This window comes from Chenopodium quinoa, unplaced genomic scaffold, assembly GCF_001683475.1.
Source record: "Chenopodium quinoa cultivar QQ74 unplaced genomic scaffold, ASM168347v1, whole genome shotgun sequence".
Taxonomy (NCBI): domain Eukaryota; kingdom Viridiplantae; phylum Streptophyta; class Magnoliopsida; order Caryophyllales; family Amaranthaceae; genus Chenopodium; species Chenopodium quinoa.
Genome location: NW_018743593.1, coordinates 520,217 through 539,953, shown reverse-complemented (window position 1 = coordinate 539,953; position 19,737 = coordinate 520,217). Strand labels below are relative to the sequence as shown.

Below are 19,737 nucleotides of genomic sequence, written 5' to 3'. Positions count from 1 at the left end.
GGGTGTGATGCGATGTGGTTGAGACAGGACACGCTGAGAGAGCGACAAGTGCTTCATGATATAAAACTTCTTCACAGCATTACCATATTTTTTGGAAGGGAAGGAATTCTAATTCTTACCCCATAATGCGGGTGCACTAAAGAAATAACTTTACTACCAACAAAACCGTCTACGAAAATAAGCCACCCAAGGGAAGTACCCAAGTGCTGTTTGTGCTTATTGTCCACCATATTGCCTAAACTCGGGAAATCCACATCCTTAACCGAGCGGTTATAGAGCGAGCCAGCACGGGCCTTCAAGGAATGGAAGCCCGGAAGAAACAAACGTGGGGTATTACGCGATGCTGCATATCTTGCAGTTTGTTTCATTGCAGTTCTCCATCGGGTACAAACTCGACCAAAAGTATCAAAATCTTCGCGGAGTTGTAAAGGAAGTTCAATATAACTTACCATCATCATGCTTACTTTTTCAGTTTGTATTATTAACACCGATTCAAATTTGATTCAATTATTAAAATCACATAATTTGAGAGAGAAAAAGCAATTCAATTATCAAATTAAGCTCATAAGTTTGTAATTAGAACCAATAGTTGAAAAAATGGAACCCTCAACAATAAACCCTAGAGCTTTCGTCACATGCCAAGTCAATCAATCCAATAACTGAAATTACAAATTACTGTGCGTTATCGTTAAGAGCTCGAGCTGCTAAATTGATTTTCGGTGGATGCGTTTGTGGGAGGAGCTCGTATTAAGGTAGCAGGATTCCGTTGTTGTTTGGGTTAAAGTTAATGGTAAGTAAAACACTATTTAAATTTACGCGTCAATTAATATGAATGGGAAGAAGCATATATCTAAATTCTACAGTCCTGTCTTTCAAAGCAATTTACTTTTGCCTGTTCTAGGTAAACACTGCACTTTAATAGATAAAATGCACCAAAACTTACAAGAATTGGGTCGAATATATTTATAACTACAAGTTGGAAAATACATTCGACAATCAATTAATCAATCAATCAAAGCCTTAATCCCATAAATGGAGGAATTAACAAATCTTCAATTGTCAAAAACAACTCAATTTTTATCTAGGAGACGAATGCTGCCAAAGTGCATTAAATTTGAAAAGTTACATCACAACTAAGCACAAGACTCTCCCCGTCCCTAACACATAGATCCTAAGTTTCACCAGGCTTTTAAGAACCAGTAATATGGAAAACTGTTTCAAAGCCCATGGTTACTATCATCCTACAAGCTCCGAAACACGAACCAAAAAGCTGTACATGTCTAGGGTTGTAACATTGGGATAGAATAGTTCCTTTACCTGCGCCAAAGTGAGTACTGTAAAATAAAGGAAAAGGAACAGCCCAAGCCAAGCCCTTCATGATTTATGGCATCTCTGACCCGAAGCGAGTCACATGTGAAGAGAATGAGCACACCACCAACCAGCAACCGGTGGTAAAGACTTATAGATCTTTTTTCTTCGTGTAGGATTTCAACTTGCTACCATATTTGGTAACCCTTGATATTAGGTGATCAATTTCTTCTTCTTTCTTATCATAGATGTAGAACGCTACAAAGATCACTAGCATTCCTACAATGCCAAAGCATAACTGCAGGTTAGCTCGACAAGAGCAACATATAAAACACTATAAAGTGGGAATTTGATCGGTAGCTTACCAACCAAATATAACCGCTGAAAAGATATAAATCCCAACAGACTGACAATCAGAAGCATCAATATAACCTGTTTCATTTATAACAACGATTAAAATGGTTAACATTCATACAATCTGAGCTTCAAATTGAATAAAGCAGCAAAAGAGCTCAAAGAAGCTTTGACGATTTCTATAAATATGGTTTTAACATTGGCTTCAATTGATTGCAATTAAACGATCTACATTAGCAGCAATCACCTAGACTGAGATCAAGGGTGTAAAACACCATACTTTCAGTAGCTACAGTAAATTTTAGCCATAATTTTCTCCAACTATAAAGAATAATTTATTGAAGAAATGTATCAACCTTAAATGTCACAAGGAGCCTGTAGAATTATCTTCAGATTAGTATTATTTATCTATTATCATTTTAATACACACAGCTGAAAACGTGTGCTGGTACATGGCCCATTATTATGATACAGTGAAAGTGCTAGTAAATACGTTGAAGCTTACGGCAACTGCGGGGAATCAAGGAGTTCAATAGAAACAACAAATGGAGAACACTAGCATAGGATGCCAAGACTTTCACAAAAGCCTGTAAGATTTCTTACAGATTGCAAACACAGGGTAGATTGGTAGATCAATTAGAACAGGAAATCGACTCTGTTACATATTCATAATTTCATATACACCATCAGAAATGACTCCCTTGGCATGCTTATAGTAAGATAGACCAAACATAATAGTTGAATATATAACCTATTCTAAGAATTTGGCCTAGTCACTAAGTGCACCCACATATCTTGGTATATACTATAATTTCAAAAATCTTGATGCTTGAATTCCTAACATCTTTTGTCAGTCAGCACCAGTTCACGTAAAACGGTATAGCTAGTACCCATATTATGGCAGTATTTTGACTACTTTTACCATTTCTAACCCCTATCCTCTATCTTGGATCCCCATTATACCTGCCTTTGTCATTTCTAATTTACCCACTTCTCTCCACTTATCTCATTTCTAGTACATTAATAATTCATTAACATGTCAGACCTCCATTTGTAAGCTACCGCCATTCACGCAATTTCTTATTATAATCTGCATCAACTCCTACCAATGACCACTTAGCTTTTTGATCTCAAGGAGAAAAAAATATTGGAAAATACACTGAAAAAAGATAAAATAAAAAAGAGAGACTTTTAACCCCCTATTTCCATAAAAGGATTTCAAGATGAGTGTGGAACTTGTTACTTGTCAGGGTTAGGTTGGGCTGTCAATACTTTCTATACCAGATAAATAGATCTAAAAATTCAATTGCTAAATCAAGAGATGAGACCAAGGTGGGGGAATAATATCCATCACCCAGGCTGTCTTTTAATCTGGCTACATTTGTCATGATCTGGCAACACTATCGTAGCTGCTCATGGTTATTTCGGTTGATTGATCTTTCAATATGCTAGTTTCAACAACTCTTGTTCTTTACACTTCTTCTTAGCTGCTTGGCCTGTAGTAGGTATTTGGTTTACCCCTTAGGGCAGCATAACCCCAAGGTGTTGTGGGGTTTTTTCTCCCAATTGGGACCCTCCCGTAAATGGACCTTTATGAGCCTCTAAAATATCTTTTAGACCGTGGCAATTTTGTCTTGCTTCGTCTTATGTAAAGAAGACTGCTTTTTTCATTTCATTAAATGAAAGGAAATCTTGTCTTTTTCTTCCCTTTTCAATTTCATTGTTGCATTAGTGACATAAATACCCCAGCGCTCTGGGACAATGCATTTTGCAAACATTAAATTGTAATGCAACCTCATCTCTAAAAAGTCAAAACTACATGGTAAATCCTACAATTAGCAACGTGCCAAATGCTTGGTTAGAAAGAATAACCTCACATGATGAAGGAAGAAGATCTACAAAGTATTATACCCAGATATGCATATGCATTAAAAGGGAGATGTTCTACATTTTCCTACTGTTTTTCAAAGATTATACCCAAGATGTTCTCTTTTTTATCATCTTTACTATCCATTTTCAAACTTCTACCCAGCAACTGTAACTCTCTCTAGAGTTACTTGTAGGTGAGTATTGGGCTCTTTATATAGCTGATACTGATTTGCCATGGCTATCAGACATGACTGTTATAATAATACCAGCATCAATTGAGCCACATTGTCTCTCTCCAAGACTAGATTATAGTTGTAAATATATTTACCGAATCCACATACCCTACCCCAATTCTTATGTTATTAATACTCTGAAACAGTTATTTGTTGCAATTTCACATACGTGCCTGACCCAAAAAGTTATTTGTTGCAATTTCACATACGTGTCTGAACATAAGTTCTAAACTTAGATAAGTGTCACAATTGATCCCTATCCAGCTATCCCCTAATTAAAATTATACCAACTATAGCATATACTAAAATAAATTTTACCAAAAAGACAACAAATGATGCCTCCACTTCCAGCAAAAAGTGTAAATTTGGGCTACAGGCACATACAAATATTACCTTAAGAAACAACATCCAATCATTGCCCCTGCAAAGCGATTTTAAGACACCAACTGCAGTATTCCACTGAGAAACAACTGAAAGAGCAGCTCTACGTGATTTCTCCTCAGAGCAGTGGAAAGCAGATACAGGAACTTTCTCAACAGTACATCCAAATCTGCACAAAAGAATCTTCCCATTAGAATTCAAACGAAATGATCTTCAACTGATCTATGTACTTTTTATCTAGAAAAAAAATTAAACGCAACCAATAGAAGTGGAGATGCAAAAGCAGGGGACTAGATTCCACCAACAAACAAAACACAAGATATAAATAACTCCAGTCTCGCAAAACATCAGAAGAGGACACGTTTGGGAAAGCCCAATGAGAATGAAACCATATTTCGCTAAACACACCACTAGCTTACATAGAGTATCCATTGAAGATTCCCAGCCAAGGAATTTTTTGTTTTTCTATCCGACCAAATCACCCACAACTTGATCCCTCATCTACTTTTGTATCCTTCTAATAAAATCATCCTATCATCGTCAAAAAAATATTTGTTAATCAACATATTAGGGGGCGAAGGGTTAGGGGTGGGCTGGGCATGGCTTTGTTGTTCTTGACTTAGTCCAATAGGCAACCTTGAAGGAAAGTAACAGAATATAAAATTGACTAAAATAGAGTTGAACACAATGCATCTTAAAGCAGCATAGCCTAAATTCTTGGGCTACCAAACAGTGTCTCAGTAGTCTGCAGATGTTGCAACGGATTCAAATGTAAACAACATGATGAAAGAGCTTTGCTGGGAGCTGCACTGTAAGATGGAGCAGCACATCACAAATGATTTTGTCTTTTCATAAATGGCCGAAAGAGTGAGTCAAGAATTTTTATTACTTCTAATTTTCTAAAAACAGCGAATTGGTCATGTTTTGCTTCCCAACTGCTCTACAAGGGATTTCTTTACCCATAAATACGTGTGCAAGTTATTCACACTAAATCTAAAGTCCAATACCATATTAGCAATAAACTAATTTGAACTCTCTTTTTTAATTCAGGTTTAGGATCGATTATAATAACATGAACTTTGGGTTAGGATATACTAAATTTGTCCGAATAAACGGTATAAGCCAAAAAATAAGAATTAAACAAAATAAAAATCTAAGCACAATATGAAGTATGCCAGAGATTTAAGCATACACATGTTTACAAGTCCATAACTCATGTAACATTTCGTATGCACTCATGTAACTAAATTGCTTCCACTGATATGTTTTCAGCTGAAATAAGAAATTAGCAAAATAAATAAATAAATAATTAAATAAATATTATGGGAAAGAAATAACTAGAAGAGCATCACCAGAACTAAAAATATTATTAAATAAAAAATGGTTTTGGACTTGTTCCATAATTGGAATCAATCCAAAATCCAAACTACGTCAATATGGATTAGAGCCAAAGGAAATTCCAATCTAAATTGTCCAAACTTATATCCCATCCTTGGATGTGGAAACCAGATTTCTCCCAAAATAGAAACAGTAGGCTTCCTTTAACATTTTCCCTAACTTTAAACGGGTTAGGGGAAGAAGGGAAACTGGGAAACTAGGAGGAAGGATGGATTAAAGATAGAGGGAACAAACCAATCATACATTCTTTCAGGCAAATTGGCATGAATGTAGAGGAACACTGATGCCAGCAATATGAGCTTGAAAACTGTTGTAACAATGGTATATCCAGATGCAACGAAGTTGTAGTAAAACGCAAGGAAAATAAGCAGGGTGGCTAGGCTTTGCTTTTTGTCCTTCCATAAGAGTATATCAGCAACTGCAGGAGGTACCAATATGTTGACAGTTAAAAATGATATATTGCAAACAAGACAGTTGAACGTCAAATAAAAGATTCAGAAAAGTATGAATATCAGAGTATAATTTCATAAAAAAAATACCAGTACATAAAATTACAAATGCAGAGATACACCCAAGGTCTTTAAGACAAAATTGAATAGGAATGCTTCTCCTATTATTTCTTATACATCATCGACTGAGTAAAAAAATAATGATAATAATAATAATAAAAAGGTGACCACCAGGAAATAAGATTACTTATACTGATTCTATCTTCTTCAGTGGAATTAGTAATTACCATTGGCTAGTAACTGAGACCTATATATTTGATCTTGAAAGCCAACTACATGGCTATTCTTGTGAAATATTGATTGATATTAAACAGATAGGCCTTGTGATATTGAACAATACACGAAAAATATCTGACATGTATATATGACTTTCCCCTTTCTTTGGTATTTCTGCCTGAATAAAAAATCAGCATTTACAAGTGTTAACAAATTACTTATAAGAACATAAGAACTCACACACTAAACTGATGGTGCAATGAAAAGGGTAAGAATATTTGAAGATAAATATTTCACCATCATAAACTAGGCTAAGCATATTTCACTTCTGATGGTCAACGATGATTATATAAGCACAAATAGGCTAAATATACAAAGAAGGTTTATTAAACATCATAAATACTGATAGTGCAGACTCTAACACTGCCAAGATATAAAGCAAACTTAAACAAGGCAATATGTTTTTTCACATTTGAGTGGCCATTAAAGCCTTATGGCATTGGGAAAGAAAAGGGAAAAAAAAAACAATGTACACCCCTTGGGTAAATCAAGTAACAGGGGCATTAAATAATGGACCTTATGTTACATAGGCCAATTTCACCTCAATTTAAAAACCAAATGAACATATTGATTCTCCCCCAACCCCACCCCCCATCTCCCCTTCAACCGGAAAAAACCCTCCATCTTCGTCTTCATCTTCATCCTCCTCAATGTCCTCTTTAAGTCTCTTTAGCTTTCTCCATCACGAAATTCTCATGCAAAAGCCCCTTCTCTTCTTGAGTACCTTTTGAAACAATAAATTGATTACGGAGATGAGTGTAGAATCGAAAGAACACATACCAAGGTGCAATGGGGTTCAAATTCTTATCAGTGTCCCTTTATTCAGCAAGTCTTCAAAAACAAGACTTGCTTTTTCATCTTCAATGTTCTATCTCTACTTCATGGTTTTCTTTAGTCGTGACTAGTAATGTAGAAAACTTCAGAACTCAAACCTCGCCCTCCCTTCCTTTTTAATTTCTATGAACTAATTGGTCACCTCACTCTAACATTTCCTTAGTTTTAAACAGAAGGGACCAAAGATTTGGGAGGGAGTGAACAGCATACAACAAATGTAATCAAATATAGATGGTCATCATGCATCTAGTTTATGCATTTTCATACACGTATTTAAAAAGAAAATTTTGAAAAAGATCATTTATACTACGTGCCTCCATACTTGCTACCATGATAAAAGGGGAGAGATACATAATTTATTTGCAATATTTAATTACTAAAGATTTAGAGGAGGTAACATAAAAAATTAGCATATATTGAATAAAGCAAAAGCAAAGTTTTGTAATTTCTCACAGAAGATTAGGGGGCTGTTTGATTGAGGGGAATCACAAAAGGGAAAGGCAATTCATATTCTTAAAATCCCTTTGTGATCGGTTGGATATTTTTGAATTTTCTATCCCCGCTTTCCCTTTTGGAATCCCCATAAACCTCTACATCAAGTCCCGCTTCTTACTTGGGATTTGAGGATTACATCATTTCCATCTTCCCATCTCTACATCACATACCCAACTGCATGCCAAGCTGCCATGAAGAACCCACCATTACTCTGCCAACCATTAACCCACCAGAAATTCAACCTGATACCTACCCCATCCGCCAAATTAGATTCTCAACTGCATCATCACAATCCCAAACACCACCATCCTTCTATAAAACCTTAGCCCCACCACTACCAATACCAATGCTTACCAACAAGCCCAACCATCAAGTCCAAAACCCATCTATAACTATTACTAAAGAAAACCATTATTAACTTTTTTGCCCTCCTAAATCCCTTCAATTTCCTTCTTTTTTGCCCTCCTAAATCTCTCTCATTTCCTATTATTTTTGTCAAGTTGACCTAGATCTAAGGTTGAACATGGCTTTTGATCTGCTAGTGAAACTGGAAAGAAATCTGATTTTGGGGAATTGAGTGGAGGAGAGAGGAATGGCCAAGTAAGATGGGTTTTCTTTGTGTTTCTGTGTACTAACCAAACACCAAAGGGTAATTTGAGTAGTTTCTTTATTTTTCTTTCTTTTCTCTTTCTTGATTTCTATTTTCTTTTTTTTTGGAAAAATGGAATCTAAAAATCCAACCTTTGCGAGGTCTGACAAAAAAAATCCAATCTTTAATTAATCTCACAAAAATCCAACCTTTGCACCCCACCTTCTCCTAAAAATCCATTTGACCTTTAACCTATTAAACAGGTAAAAAAAAATTTTTTTTTTTTTAATTCTCTTTAATTTCCCTTCTCACTCCTCTTTCTCTCTCCTCTCTCCAACAACCCACCAAGGCACCACCACCAATTCGCCACCCTAACACCAACCACCCTAAACGGCCGACCACCCCAGAACCCAACCCTAACACCAACCACCCTAAACAGCTAAACCCCAACCACCCCAGAACCCCAGCCACCCACGAAACTCGACCCACAAAACCGGGGGTTGTTGGATTTGGGTGGAAGGGGGCTAATTTGGGTCGGGTTTAGGGTGGGGAGGGGTGGAAACGGATCGGGGAGGGTCAGGGCGGCAGTGGGGAGGGTTCGGGGAGGGGTCGGGCTGGGTTGGGAGGGTCGAATAGGGTGTTTGGTGTGGTGGTTAGAGTTTAGATCGTAGGGGGTTTTGGTGGTTGGGGAGGTTGCGGCAAGGGGTGGGGGGAGATCATCGGAATCCGACGACCCCGATGGTGGGGCTGGTTGGGGGTGGGGGGAAGTTTCCGGGGAGTGGGGGAGTGGGGGAGGTGGCTGGGGTGGTGCGAGGGCTGGGGGAGGTGGCTGGTGTTGGTTGGGGGTGGGGGTAGGGGGAAGTTTCCAGGGGGTGGGGGAGGTGGGTGGGTGGCTGGTGTTGGGTTTTTTTTTTCTGCTTTTTTTTTCTTTTAATTTTTTTTTTTTTGTTTTTTAATAATTAAAAAAATAATTGACCAATTAATGACTGACATGTGGCACATAACTTACAAAAATCGGTCATCAACAGGTAATGGATCTGTGGAAGAAGGTGGGGTGCAAAGGTTGGATTTTTGTGAGATTAATTAAAGGTTGGATTTTTTTTGTCAGACCTCGCAAAGGTTGGATTTTTAGATTCCATTTTTTCTTTTTTTTTTCTTTTTTTTTTTTTTCTCGGAACGAAAGCCCTGACTCAAAAAGTTCATTTCAGTACCAAAATTTCATTTGCAATTCTTATTCAAGACTGTTCATTTTTTACCAGACTCTTATCAATTATCATCCTAACTGAACTACTCAAGGTAGAAGGTAGAACTACTCAAGGTACAGTCCATTAATTTAACTACAGGTTTGTAAGTTGCTGATGGTTTATCTAGCCTAAGAGGCAAAGGTATTTTTGTGCCACCAGTCAAGCTATTTGAATTCTTTTCTATACCAGCACCTAATAATCATCTGCTAAGTTTAAATACATATCAAAAATTACACTTTCACTTTTTCATGTTATAGTATTTTTATTGTTTATTACAATTTTAGGGTTCGGGTTTTCATATCCATCTCCTTGACAATTTCAAGTGCAAACTTTCAAACAAGGTGTTTGTATAAAATCAATACTCAAAGTTGATAGCAGATGCACATAAACACAGAAGGTAGCATATAAGAACAATAGAGGAACTAACAACTACCTCTTCCACCTCCAAGATATCTATGCACTTTAGATGGTCCATCTCTTTTAGGCTGATGTTCTGCTCTCAAGTGCGAGTAGGACTCAATTGTTCTCTCAAGACCCTCCTGTGATCAAAACCCAGAAAATACACCAATGTGTCAGACAAAAATTTTAAAAGCCTCAACTACCAATCTTAAAACCATTCCCAAGACTGCATGACACACAAAAGAGAAAAAGTATGATTTATATTTCATGAAATCAGTAGCTTATCACAAAGTATTATAGAGAGAATAATTCCAAGGTTGAAAACATCCCCATAGAAACCAATGCATCTATTGGAAACAGATCACATAAGAGCCAGAGAGTACATGTAACTATTTAAAAAATTGGAACCTGAAGTGATACAATCGGTGTGTAGCCAAGTCGATCTTTGGCTTTCGAGCTATTAAATGTTCTGTTGCAAGAAAGGAGCCTGATTCTTGAAGGTGTCAACTGTGGAACTTTCATACCATAAGGGGCCAATAATTTGTAAATAAGCTCCACCAAATGCGCAATAGGCATCATAATAAATGCAGGAATCTTTATTCTTGGCCTGAGAAAACATAAAATAAAACAAGAAAGAGGGTTATGAAGTGAGAAATGTACAAATCCAGAAGTCAAAATCACTACAAAATTTTCATTATGATGTCAGAAATGTAAAGAATTTAAAAGACCAATTTTTTATAACATGCTTCAAAAAAAGTGGTGTGCAAAATGCAAAAAGTCAACTCCCTTAATGCAACAATCAAACTTCTCGCAATAGCCAAAAGGAAGACGACTCCACTAAATTAAACACAACTAAAAAAATAAACAAACAAAGCATATGGATTCTACAAACTTTTGATCCATAGTGATACACTATTACCAAATACCAAGGCATTAACCAGAGAACTAGTGTGTTTGCAAGGTTTTTCACTAAATCCCAAAAGAGCAAAATAAAAGTAATGAACCAGACACATGGGGTATAGCTAGAGTTACATTACAAATCAGTTAAATCCCAAAAGAGCAAAATAAAAGTAATGAACCAGACACATGGGGTATAGCTAGAGTTACATTACAAATCATTTATGAGGCTGAGGAAAAAGGCAGAACGTGGAGGAAAAAAGAGAAAAATGCCAGAAATAAGAAAATAGGGAAAAGCATGAATTTGGAAAATGCCTACTTCAAAAATAAAATAAATAAATAAAAAAATTCATTTATGTCTTTCTGGTACAAAACGTACCCCCTCCGTCACAATAAGTTTACCCCATAATCCCCCATTTAACTATCTACAGAGTTGGTTAATGTGTAAGCATGTGATGTATTAATTAAAGCACATGGATTGTGAGTATATACACACCATAAAGGGAATGGGGAAAAGTCAGTGGGACGTCCAACTTAGTTACTTGGGAAATCTTAGGCGGATAGAGGGAGCGTAAGCAATTCTGCAAGTTTTCTTGTCAGTTGTCACAAGAATAAGCAGTCAAGAGCAAACAAACAAACAAACAAACAAACAAACAAACAAAAAAAAAAAAAAAAAAAAAAAAAACAAAAAAAAAACAAAAACAAAAACAAAAAACTCTGCCTTTTGAAAGCTTCTACTTTCCTCAAGTTCTCATGTTATTTTCTGCCTAATCATCTCCACCCCCATCCACCTCTTTACTGATGCAGCTCATCCATGCACTCTAAGACTATGTTCAGTTTAGCTTATTACTTTTATCAGAAATAATTAGATCAAATAGACAATCATATCATATCACATTAAAACATTTTTTTATTTTCGCGTATACTTGTCACTAAATATCTTTAATGTATAAAAAAAATTCAGAAGTACACATTAATATAATTCTAACAACATATTAATTGATCAATCAATCAATTGATTGATTGATTAACGACGTATCAATTGATAATTGTTTCTCTTAAGGATAAGTGTACAGATAAGGTCAAAGTTTAGTCAATTTGGAAATTAGATAGGATCATCATAGCATATCAAAAATTCAGATCCAAATCAGTCACATCAGGTGAACTGAACATAGCCTAAAACGGCTAAAAGTCTAACATTTTCACTCTCCAACAGGAGCAATGCTTTGCTTTAAAATATAAGTTGTCTCAATTCTTATCAATGTAGATTTCCAACAGATCCAAAAGTTTTGTGCAAATGGGGTCGCAGACTCGCAGTAATGTCAAAGTCTGATTCAGGGTATAATAAGAACTTAAAGAAAATATAACTGACCTATTTTTTCGAGGGAAGAGGGGGAGAGATGAGAACACACTTTCATATTAAACGTATTTCGAGAGTCCCAGACAGCTTTTTAAAGGATTATTGTTTCCCTCCAAACATTAACTAGTAAAAAGACCTTTCGGCCTTTACAGCGAATTTTACATACATATCATCATACTCATTACCCAAACAAAATAAAAAACTTTCACTCCCAGCCAATTCTTTGTAATATACTGCATACACCATGTTGCTTAAGATGGAGGTAAACTTTCCAAAAATCCCAATCCTCCTACATTGGACTGACTCCAGAAGCTATAGTGGAATGTGTAAAGGAAGGGGGAAAATTACAGAGTAATAAAAGAAAAAGAAAACAAAACTAAGGGAAGAGAAATACCTTTCATAACCTAGACCCTCAAGTATGAGTGACATGAATTCCCAAAATTTGATTGGCTCCATATTTGTAATGAAATATGCCTGCAAATCAATGATAACACTAAACCTTTTTGAATTAAGGATGACTAAAATGGTTTCAAAAAATTTTAAATAAAAAAAGAAAAAAAATATATAAGGATCACTAAAAGGGTTTCAATAATTAAGGCCAGAATAACTAAAAAAATTACTCCTTGGTCAATGGAATAGCCATATACTCCTTAAGGTACAAACCATTTGTACACTTGATTGCAAACCCATTACAAGAAGCATGGGACTGTCTGATAAAAGTAAAAAAGGAATTGGATTTTGTGAAAGAAATCTATACTTAGTATTTAAAAACTCAAACCAAAAAAGACATATGTCATCATTCTATTACACTTCCCTATCTTCTTTTTCAACCCAATGTGTCACATGTCATCTTACATTTTTAATTTTTTATTACACTATTTTTCTTAACACTTTCATTAAACACTTCATCTTCATCTCCCCTCTTCAATTCATTCTTTTTGTTTTCTCTCTTTAATTTAAGTCCCTCCACCTTCTTTCTATTAAGCCTCATTTTGAATTAAAGTCCCAAAATTTTTATTTCTTTAATAGTTCAATTATGTTTTCAGTTACATATCACTCATAATTATTTATTGGTATTTCCTCATTTATCTCTCAATGCAATTTTCGTGAACAACTCGTGCATTTGCACTGGCAGAAAGCTAGTTATGTTAAGATTTGTCAAAACTGCTTGAAGTCCATGGTTGGAATTAGGGATGGCAACGAGTCGGATCTGGACCGGGTCTGGATGGACCCGGATCCAAATCCGTTTTTGTATATAGGATCCAAATTCGACCCGGATTCGTCGGGTCTAGAAAATGAAGACCCGGATCCGGGTCCAAAACGGGTCCAATATATTTTGCCTAATTTTTTGCAATAAATGTAATGTTCGGGTCAAAAAAATTTATTTCAAACTTACGTTGTTGGTTATTAAGTTCAACCCCAAATTAACCAACTTATACACTCATATTTTGAATTAAAATTATAAACAACAAAAAAAATACGATGTTACATATGAGCTAGTGAAAAAACAACGATGATGTATATAATATGAGCATCCAAAATACATCTCTTGAAAGGGTTAATGTTTATCATTACTAACATTATCAACATTTTTAATTTAGAAACAAACAATTTTAGTTTTTTTTAATAGGAAAAATAAAAAAAACGGGTCCACGGATCTGGATCCGGGTCTAGGGCCCAAACCCAGATCCAGATCCGTTTTTGTCAACAGGACCCGGATTCGTCGGGTCCAAAATTTGAAGACCCAGATCCGTGAAAAATGGATCTGGATCCACGGATCCGGGTCGGGTCCAAATCCATTGCCATCCCTAGTTGGAATTTAATTAATAAATACTTCCTTTGTCCCATAATTAAGTTTGCATTTATATTGCATGGAAATTATGGAGAGTGAAAAAGTAGATCAGAATTTAAAATATAAATATAAAAAGTGGGTGGGAGGGTGTGAAGCACAACTTTGAAGGAAAAAAAAAAAAAAAAAAAAAAAAAAAAAAAAAAAAAAAAAAAACAAACAGGCAGGAAAGTTACTAAACAAAGGTTAAGAAATTGTAGGGCATCCCGAATTGGAAGATGTAATGAATTATAGAACAAAGGGAATAATTTCTTTTTTTCTTTGGGCATTCTCTACTCTAGTATTGAGTAGCATATGGGTGAAATTGTGGAAGCAAAGAATAATGGAAAAATACCTGCCCTGAAGCTTTTTCTGCAACTGTCCCTTTAGATGCTAGAGCTCGTTCAGCACATATATGGGAATGAGCAACATTTTCAACGTAGGTGAAATCATACATATTATTTCCATCTCCTATGATAAACTGTTTATGTTCCATATACAAAAAAAATGTCAATAGTGGCTAGTTGCTTCATAAAAGAAAACACAAGGGGGGATCACAGCAAAAAGAGAGGGGGAAAGGGGATAAAAGGGTGGAATACAAAAAATCAAAGGAGCATATTGACTAGTCTAATTACTTCCTCTTTTCTAAATTAATTGCTGCATTTTCTACTTTGGAAACTTCAGATTATCAATTGCTAAACATCAACTTTTTATATCTATCTCCTATTCACATGGATTCCTTAAATATAAGCGCCTCCCCTACATGTAGTAATTAGCATCGAATGGGGGAAGTACTTAGTTCCATTTCAACTCTTAAGTTCATTATAGTTTATACTCCTTTCTTCACAAAAAACTAGTTATGCACAAGGGAAAAGAAATGCCACATAGCATACTTTTCATCAATGAGTCCTAGAGATACAATTTTATTACACACTTTAGGTACATGCATCATTTTGGCCCAAGTGTATAGATAAGAATTGATCCTTTACTCCAATGGAAATTAGTCTTGAGCTGAACTGTTTGTGTAAATTCTAAAGCCAATGATAAATGCAAATTTTAAGGTCAATTTGTAGTTTTGCCAAATGCATTTTTGTAGCATGTGTGTCAAATCAAGACATAATATCCATAATTAGCTCTCTATTGCAACATCAAACATAAATGTATATTATTGAAGTTGATATGCACGATTGACACTCTTAAATTTCCTGAATAAAAAGTTTAAACTGATATTAGTTAACATACATCTAACTTCTCTACTCTTTACAAAGTACGGAGTACTGAGTAGCAAATTGAGGTACTAAGAATTATAACTTTCCAGTAAGTTCAAGATCATGTTGCAAGACTCCAATAGAGCAGTGATGAGGCACCAACGAGGCTATGACAGTTACCAGAAGCAAAACTTGTTCCAATACACACTAGAGTAGGATATAAACCTCGAAAACATTACATCAATTTCAAATTTGATAAGCACATATTCCTATATATAAAAATATTAATGAAAGGGCAGGATCAAGTGAGGGAGATGGGCTTTGCAGAAAAAATATGAACATCTATACGCCTCAAACATATTTTATTTTTGTTTCTGAAAAAATTTAACCAGAAAATACGCATGAAACAAAGTTATAACTCAATAGATGATAAGGACAACTATGCCTTTGCCTCATATTGGAGAATGAAAGATGAGATTGGGTCCTTCGTTTGGAACTCCCCTTTTCCTTTCCCCTTTGATATCTTCTTGCCAAGATATCCTTTCCTTCTCAGACATGGAACTTTCTATCCTCTCCTTACAGTCGAGAGATTACTGCTGATTTTACCTGGGTACATCTGGAACTTCCATCGCCTAATCCTCACTCGACAGCTCCGCAGAGTGAAAGAGCACTTCTTTTAAAGCCCGTCAAAATAGAACAAGGAAAATGTAAATCAGCAGAATTAACCAGCACTACTCTAGTGAGTTGAGGAGCAGGATCTCTGTTCCAGCTTTTTCTACAAAGCAGTGAGAAAGGGAAGAGATGGTTTTTCCAAGCAGATAGAGAGAGATGATGCAGAGGTATTCAGCGATGTAGATGCTATAATCAGAGAGAACACACGGTTCTAAAAGACTTTATTCACAACAGAGTGGGTTTAAATTTCAGATGTTAGAGTGAGACCCCATTCGTCTCAAGTAAGGGGTCGTTTGGTTCACTAAGCTGGAATGGATTGATATACATTCTCATACTTGGGTGGTATGGATTCTATATCCCATACCAATCTAAAGTTATTTGGTTTAATCATGGAATGGAATATCATACTTAAGTAATAGTATGGATAATGAATCCTTAGGGGGGAGGTGGGTATGAGATTCCCAAGGAATGGGGTGGAGTTAGAATCCCCCAGATATGAGATTCCATACTTTAAATAGCCACTAAACAAATAAAACCATGGATTGGATTCGGAATCCATTCCAACCCATTCCAAGAACTTCAACCAAACAACCCCTAAGACCTAAGTGTTTGGCTGGAGAGCCTTTTTAAGGAGGACAGTGTTTGCTATGAAGGGGGATAAGTCTCAGGGACCAGATGGGTTCACAATCACAATGGTAATTTTCCACAACTAATGGGTGTAATCACAGATAATTTGCTTGGCTTTTCTTTCTTTCTTTTTTTATATTATTATATATTTTTTTTTTTGGAGTTTCACACTTTCAATGTTGGAATTACCAATAACATAATTACAATATTAATATCTAGAATCACACAGCACATGACCAGCCAATCTTAAACCATTGAAACCAATATAAGGTTCAACTTATACAGAAAAAGAAAAAACAACCTACAGGAACTCAAAAACTCTATATCATGCAATATAAGTCAGCCAGCATGTCTGTACATCCTGTGCATCTATCTGTCTATGTATGCAAAAGTATTTCAATTCACATATCTATGGCACTTTCACTTTTGGCTATAAAACTCTCTACATAAAGTATTATAAGGACTAAGTATAAGGATCTATACCTTAGACTTCCCAGCCCTTGCAGCATCAACTAAAGATGGAACTAGTAGCTTGTCACCAGGGCCAAAGATACCACTTGGACGCAAGGAGCAAGTGAGAAGCCCCTTTTCACCATTTGCCTTCAAGACCAATGCCTCTCCTTCAGCTTTGGTGGCTGAATAAGAATCATTATGCTAAAAGAACAAAAGATAAGAGTTATAATAAAATAAAGTAAAAAAAGTCAATAACTTGCAGAGGAAGATGGTTGCATCAAAGTTGCTGTAAGTGACCTATTAAGGATCAAGCTAGCCGAGCAATATGACTAGCATATTTCAACAACAGAGGTAACAGTATTGTTTAATACCACCCATCAATACTATCATCACATTGGAAACATTAATAAAAATAACTTAAAAGTGGAAGCTGCTTGCTTCAAAATTGTTGTGACCTAATCAAGATTCGAGATGGAAGTCAGCACGATATGAGTAGCATACTTCAACAACAGAGCTAAAAATAGTATAGTACATTTAAAAAATGCTCCTTCCCCCCCCCCCACCCACCCCCCACAAAAAAAAAAAAAAAAAAAAAGAAAAAGAGTAGTCTGACGAGAGATAGATAGAACAAGTGACCTCATTCTATCTCAAAAAAGGATACCAAGTTTTCTTTTCCCCTTAGAATCTCATGTTAACAATGCACAACTCTGGTTATAAAGTTTAGTAAATCTATTAATATATAGTTAAAAGTGCCTCTTCCCATCCCATCTCCACACCCCACGATAAAAGATAGTACTGATTTAAGGGAGGATGCAATAACATTGGGTGGTAAGGAGTTTCCATAAATGATTTTTTCATGTAATTGGGTTGGATTGTACAGAGGAATGGAGATATTGACCAAAATGTGAGTCACATGAATAGGTCTGAGTGGCTCAGATGGAGAGAACAAATGGAATGTTGTCGTTATTGTGTGACTTTAGTACAACTTAAAGGTAAAGAGAGAATTCTATAGGGTGGATATAAGACCAACATTGTTATATGAGTCGTAAAGTCGAGCATCATAGGAAGGATCATATTAGGAAAAGAATATCAGGTTGCTCCAAAACCTTAAATTCTCAAAGTAACCTCCTGATAACTATCTACCCCCACTAAGTCCCCAATAACTATCAAACATTACCTATTTTGGCAAAGGATATATCACATGAATTAGCATTAATACATTCTAGTAGAAAAAAATTATTTTTGATAAATGACAAACTAAAATTCCCGATTCATAGAAAGTATATACAGAGAGTAGAATGATGAGATTGATACCTTGACTGGGTAGGATAAAGACTCGTCTGCATTAATAACCCCGCGTACCCCATCAAAGACAACACTGGCAGAGCTAGTATAAATCAATCTCTTTACTTGCATCTCAACACATGCCTCAATCACATTTCTTGTTCCTGGCACAGGAATAATGGTAAGCATAGTGTTAATTCTAATTGGTATTAGCGATACTCTGACAAGTATGCAGCTATGAATTCCAATGCAAATACTTGCATATGCATTTATAAAGTTCACCTTCAACATTGACAGAGTAATGAAGATTATAATTGTTAATAGAAGAATCCGGAGCCGCCATATGAAAGACAACATCAGCTCCATGACAGGCTGCAATACAATAAACAATGTCTAATATTAGCTATCCTATACATCCTAAAAATTGACTGTGATTCCGAATCGAGCAACCTAACAAAAGTGATGTCAAAGTGTACAAATAAAAAGAAAAGGCAAGCAAAGCTACCCTTAAGCACTTGACCCTTATCTCTGAGATCAGCAGATACATACTGAGCACGACCGGACGACAAAGCCTTGCCAAGGGTTCCCTCCTCCTCATAAGCATCAAGCTTAATAGAGTGACCCAAATCGGCTATTCGAACACAGAACATTTCGTATCGAATCAGCATTTCGACTAAATGCCGGGCTGCAAACCCTCTTCCTCCGGTAACCACACACCATCTCTCTTGACTTGTCATCAGTGAAATTCAACTACAACTACAAACCCCCAATTGCATCAATATTATGCAAACAACTCAATAATTTACAATGTTAAGATACAAATTTGGTGAAAATTACAACAATTTATTCGCAACATTATAATCTTATAGTAATTATAACTAATAGTTCAATGATCTAACATAGAAGATCTCTAAACTGAAAATTAAATTAAGGATTAACACTAGATTGTGAAATTGGTATGCGCTTGATTGAAAACAAAGATCATACCTCGGAAGTTGATTCAATGGAGGAGAGAGGAAAATTGAGAGTACACTTCAATGGAGGAGAGAGATTGTGGGACGCACGACGCAGCATACACGTGAAAAACTCCAATACTCCCTCCGTTTTTAAATACTTGCAGCACTTTCCTTTTCCGGCCGTTTTTAAATACTTGCTCCATTTCCTTTTTTTTGGAAAGTTTTACAATATTTTATTAATTTCTCTCACCAAGTAGACCCAACAATATTAATTTTATATTCTCTCTCCTTCAATTCTTTTCACTACTTTTGATTTCTTACAATTTTTTAGTCTTCCACCAACCTCACTACCTCCATATTTTACTACTTTCTCCAATTTCTCCTAAAACTCTGCGCATGGAAAAATGGAGCAAGTATTAAAAAACGGAGGGAGTAGTAATTTGTTATAAAAAAATAAAAAAAATAAAAAAAAAAATTCGTCAATGGCTATCGTCGAACATCATCTTCGACCTTCAATCTCAACCGTTTGATCTCATTAAATATCATAGGTTGGTTCGGTCGAA

General features: G+C 35.8%; 1 protein-coding gene across 3 annotated transcripts; it reads right to left on the bottom strand.

Moving 5' to 3' along the window:
• Positions 1–948: 948 nt before the first annotated feature.
• LOC110682749 (3beta-hydroxysteroid-dehydrogenase/decarboxylase-like) lies at positions 949–19,336 on the bottom strand. Of its 3 annotated transcripts, XM_021859072.1 has the most exons (13): positions 19,206–19,336; positions 18,724–18,974; positions 18,501–18,590; positions 18,249–18,382; positions 16,965–17,135; positions 14,330–14,455; positions 12,541–12,620; positions 10,298–10,496; positions 9,924–10,029; positions 5,787–5,961; positions 4,158–4,314; positions 1,674–1,740; positions 949–1,587 (listed from the first exon to the last, which is right to left on the bottom strand). In XM_021859072.1, the coding sequence occupies exons 2-13, from the start codon at positions 18,953–18,955 to the stop codon at positions 1,460–1,462; spliced, it is 1,665 nt and encodes a 554-aa protein (XP_021714764.1). In that variant the 5' UTR covers positions 18,956–18,974; positions 19,206–19,336; the 3' UTR covers positions 949–1,459. The 3 variants fall into 3 exon arrangements, with proteins under 3 accessions (XP_021714764.1, XP_021714765.1, XP_021714766.1); XM_021859073.1 differs by lacking the exons at positions 949–1,587; positions 1,674–1,740 and having other exon boundaries at positions 4,246–4,314; positions 5,778–5,961; XM_021859074.1 differs by lacking the exons at positions 949–1,587; positions 1,674–1,740; positions 4,158–4,314; positions 5,787–5,961 and adding an exon at positions 6,638–7,052.
• Positions 19,337–19,737: the final 401 nt, after the last annotated feature.

Coding starts and splice junctions, on each gene's coding strand:
- LOC110682749 (XM_021859072.1), bottom strand. CDS start 18,955: ATGACAAGTCAAGAGAGATGGTGTGTGGTTACCGGAGGAAGAGGGTTT. Junction 10,497..12,540: donor GAGGGTCTAGGTTATGAAAG/GTATTTCTCTTC, acceptor ATGTTTTCTCAG/GCCAAGAATAAAGATTCCTG. Junction 1,741..4,157: donor ATTGGATGTTGTTTCTTAAG/GTAATATTTGTA, acceptor TAAATGAAACAG/GTTATATTGATGCTTCTGAT.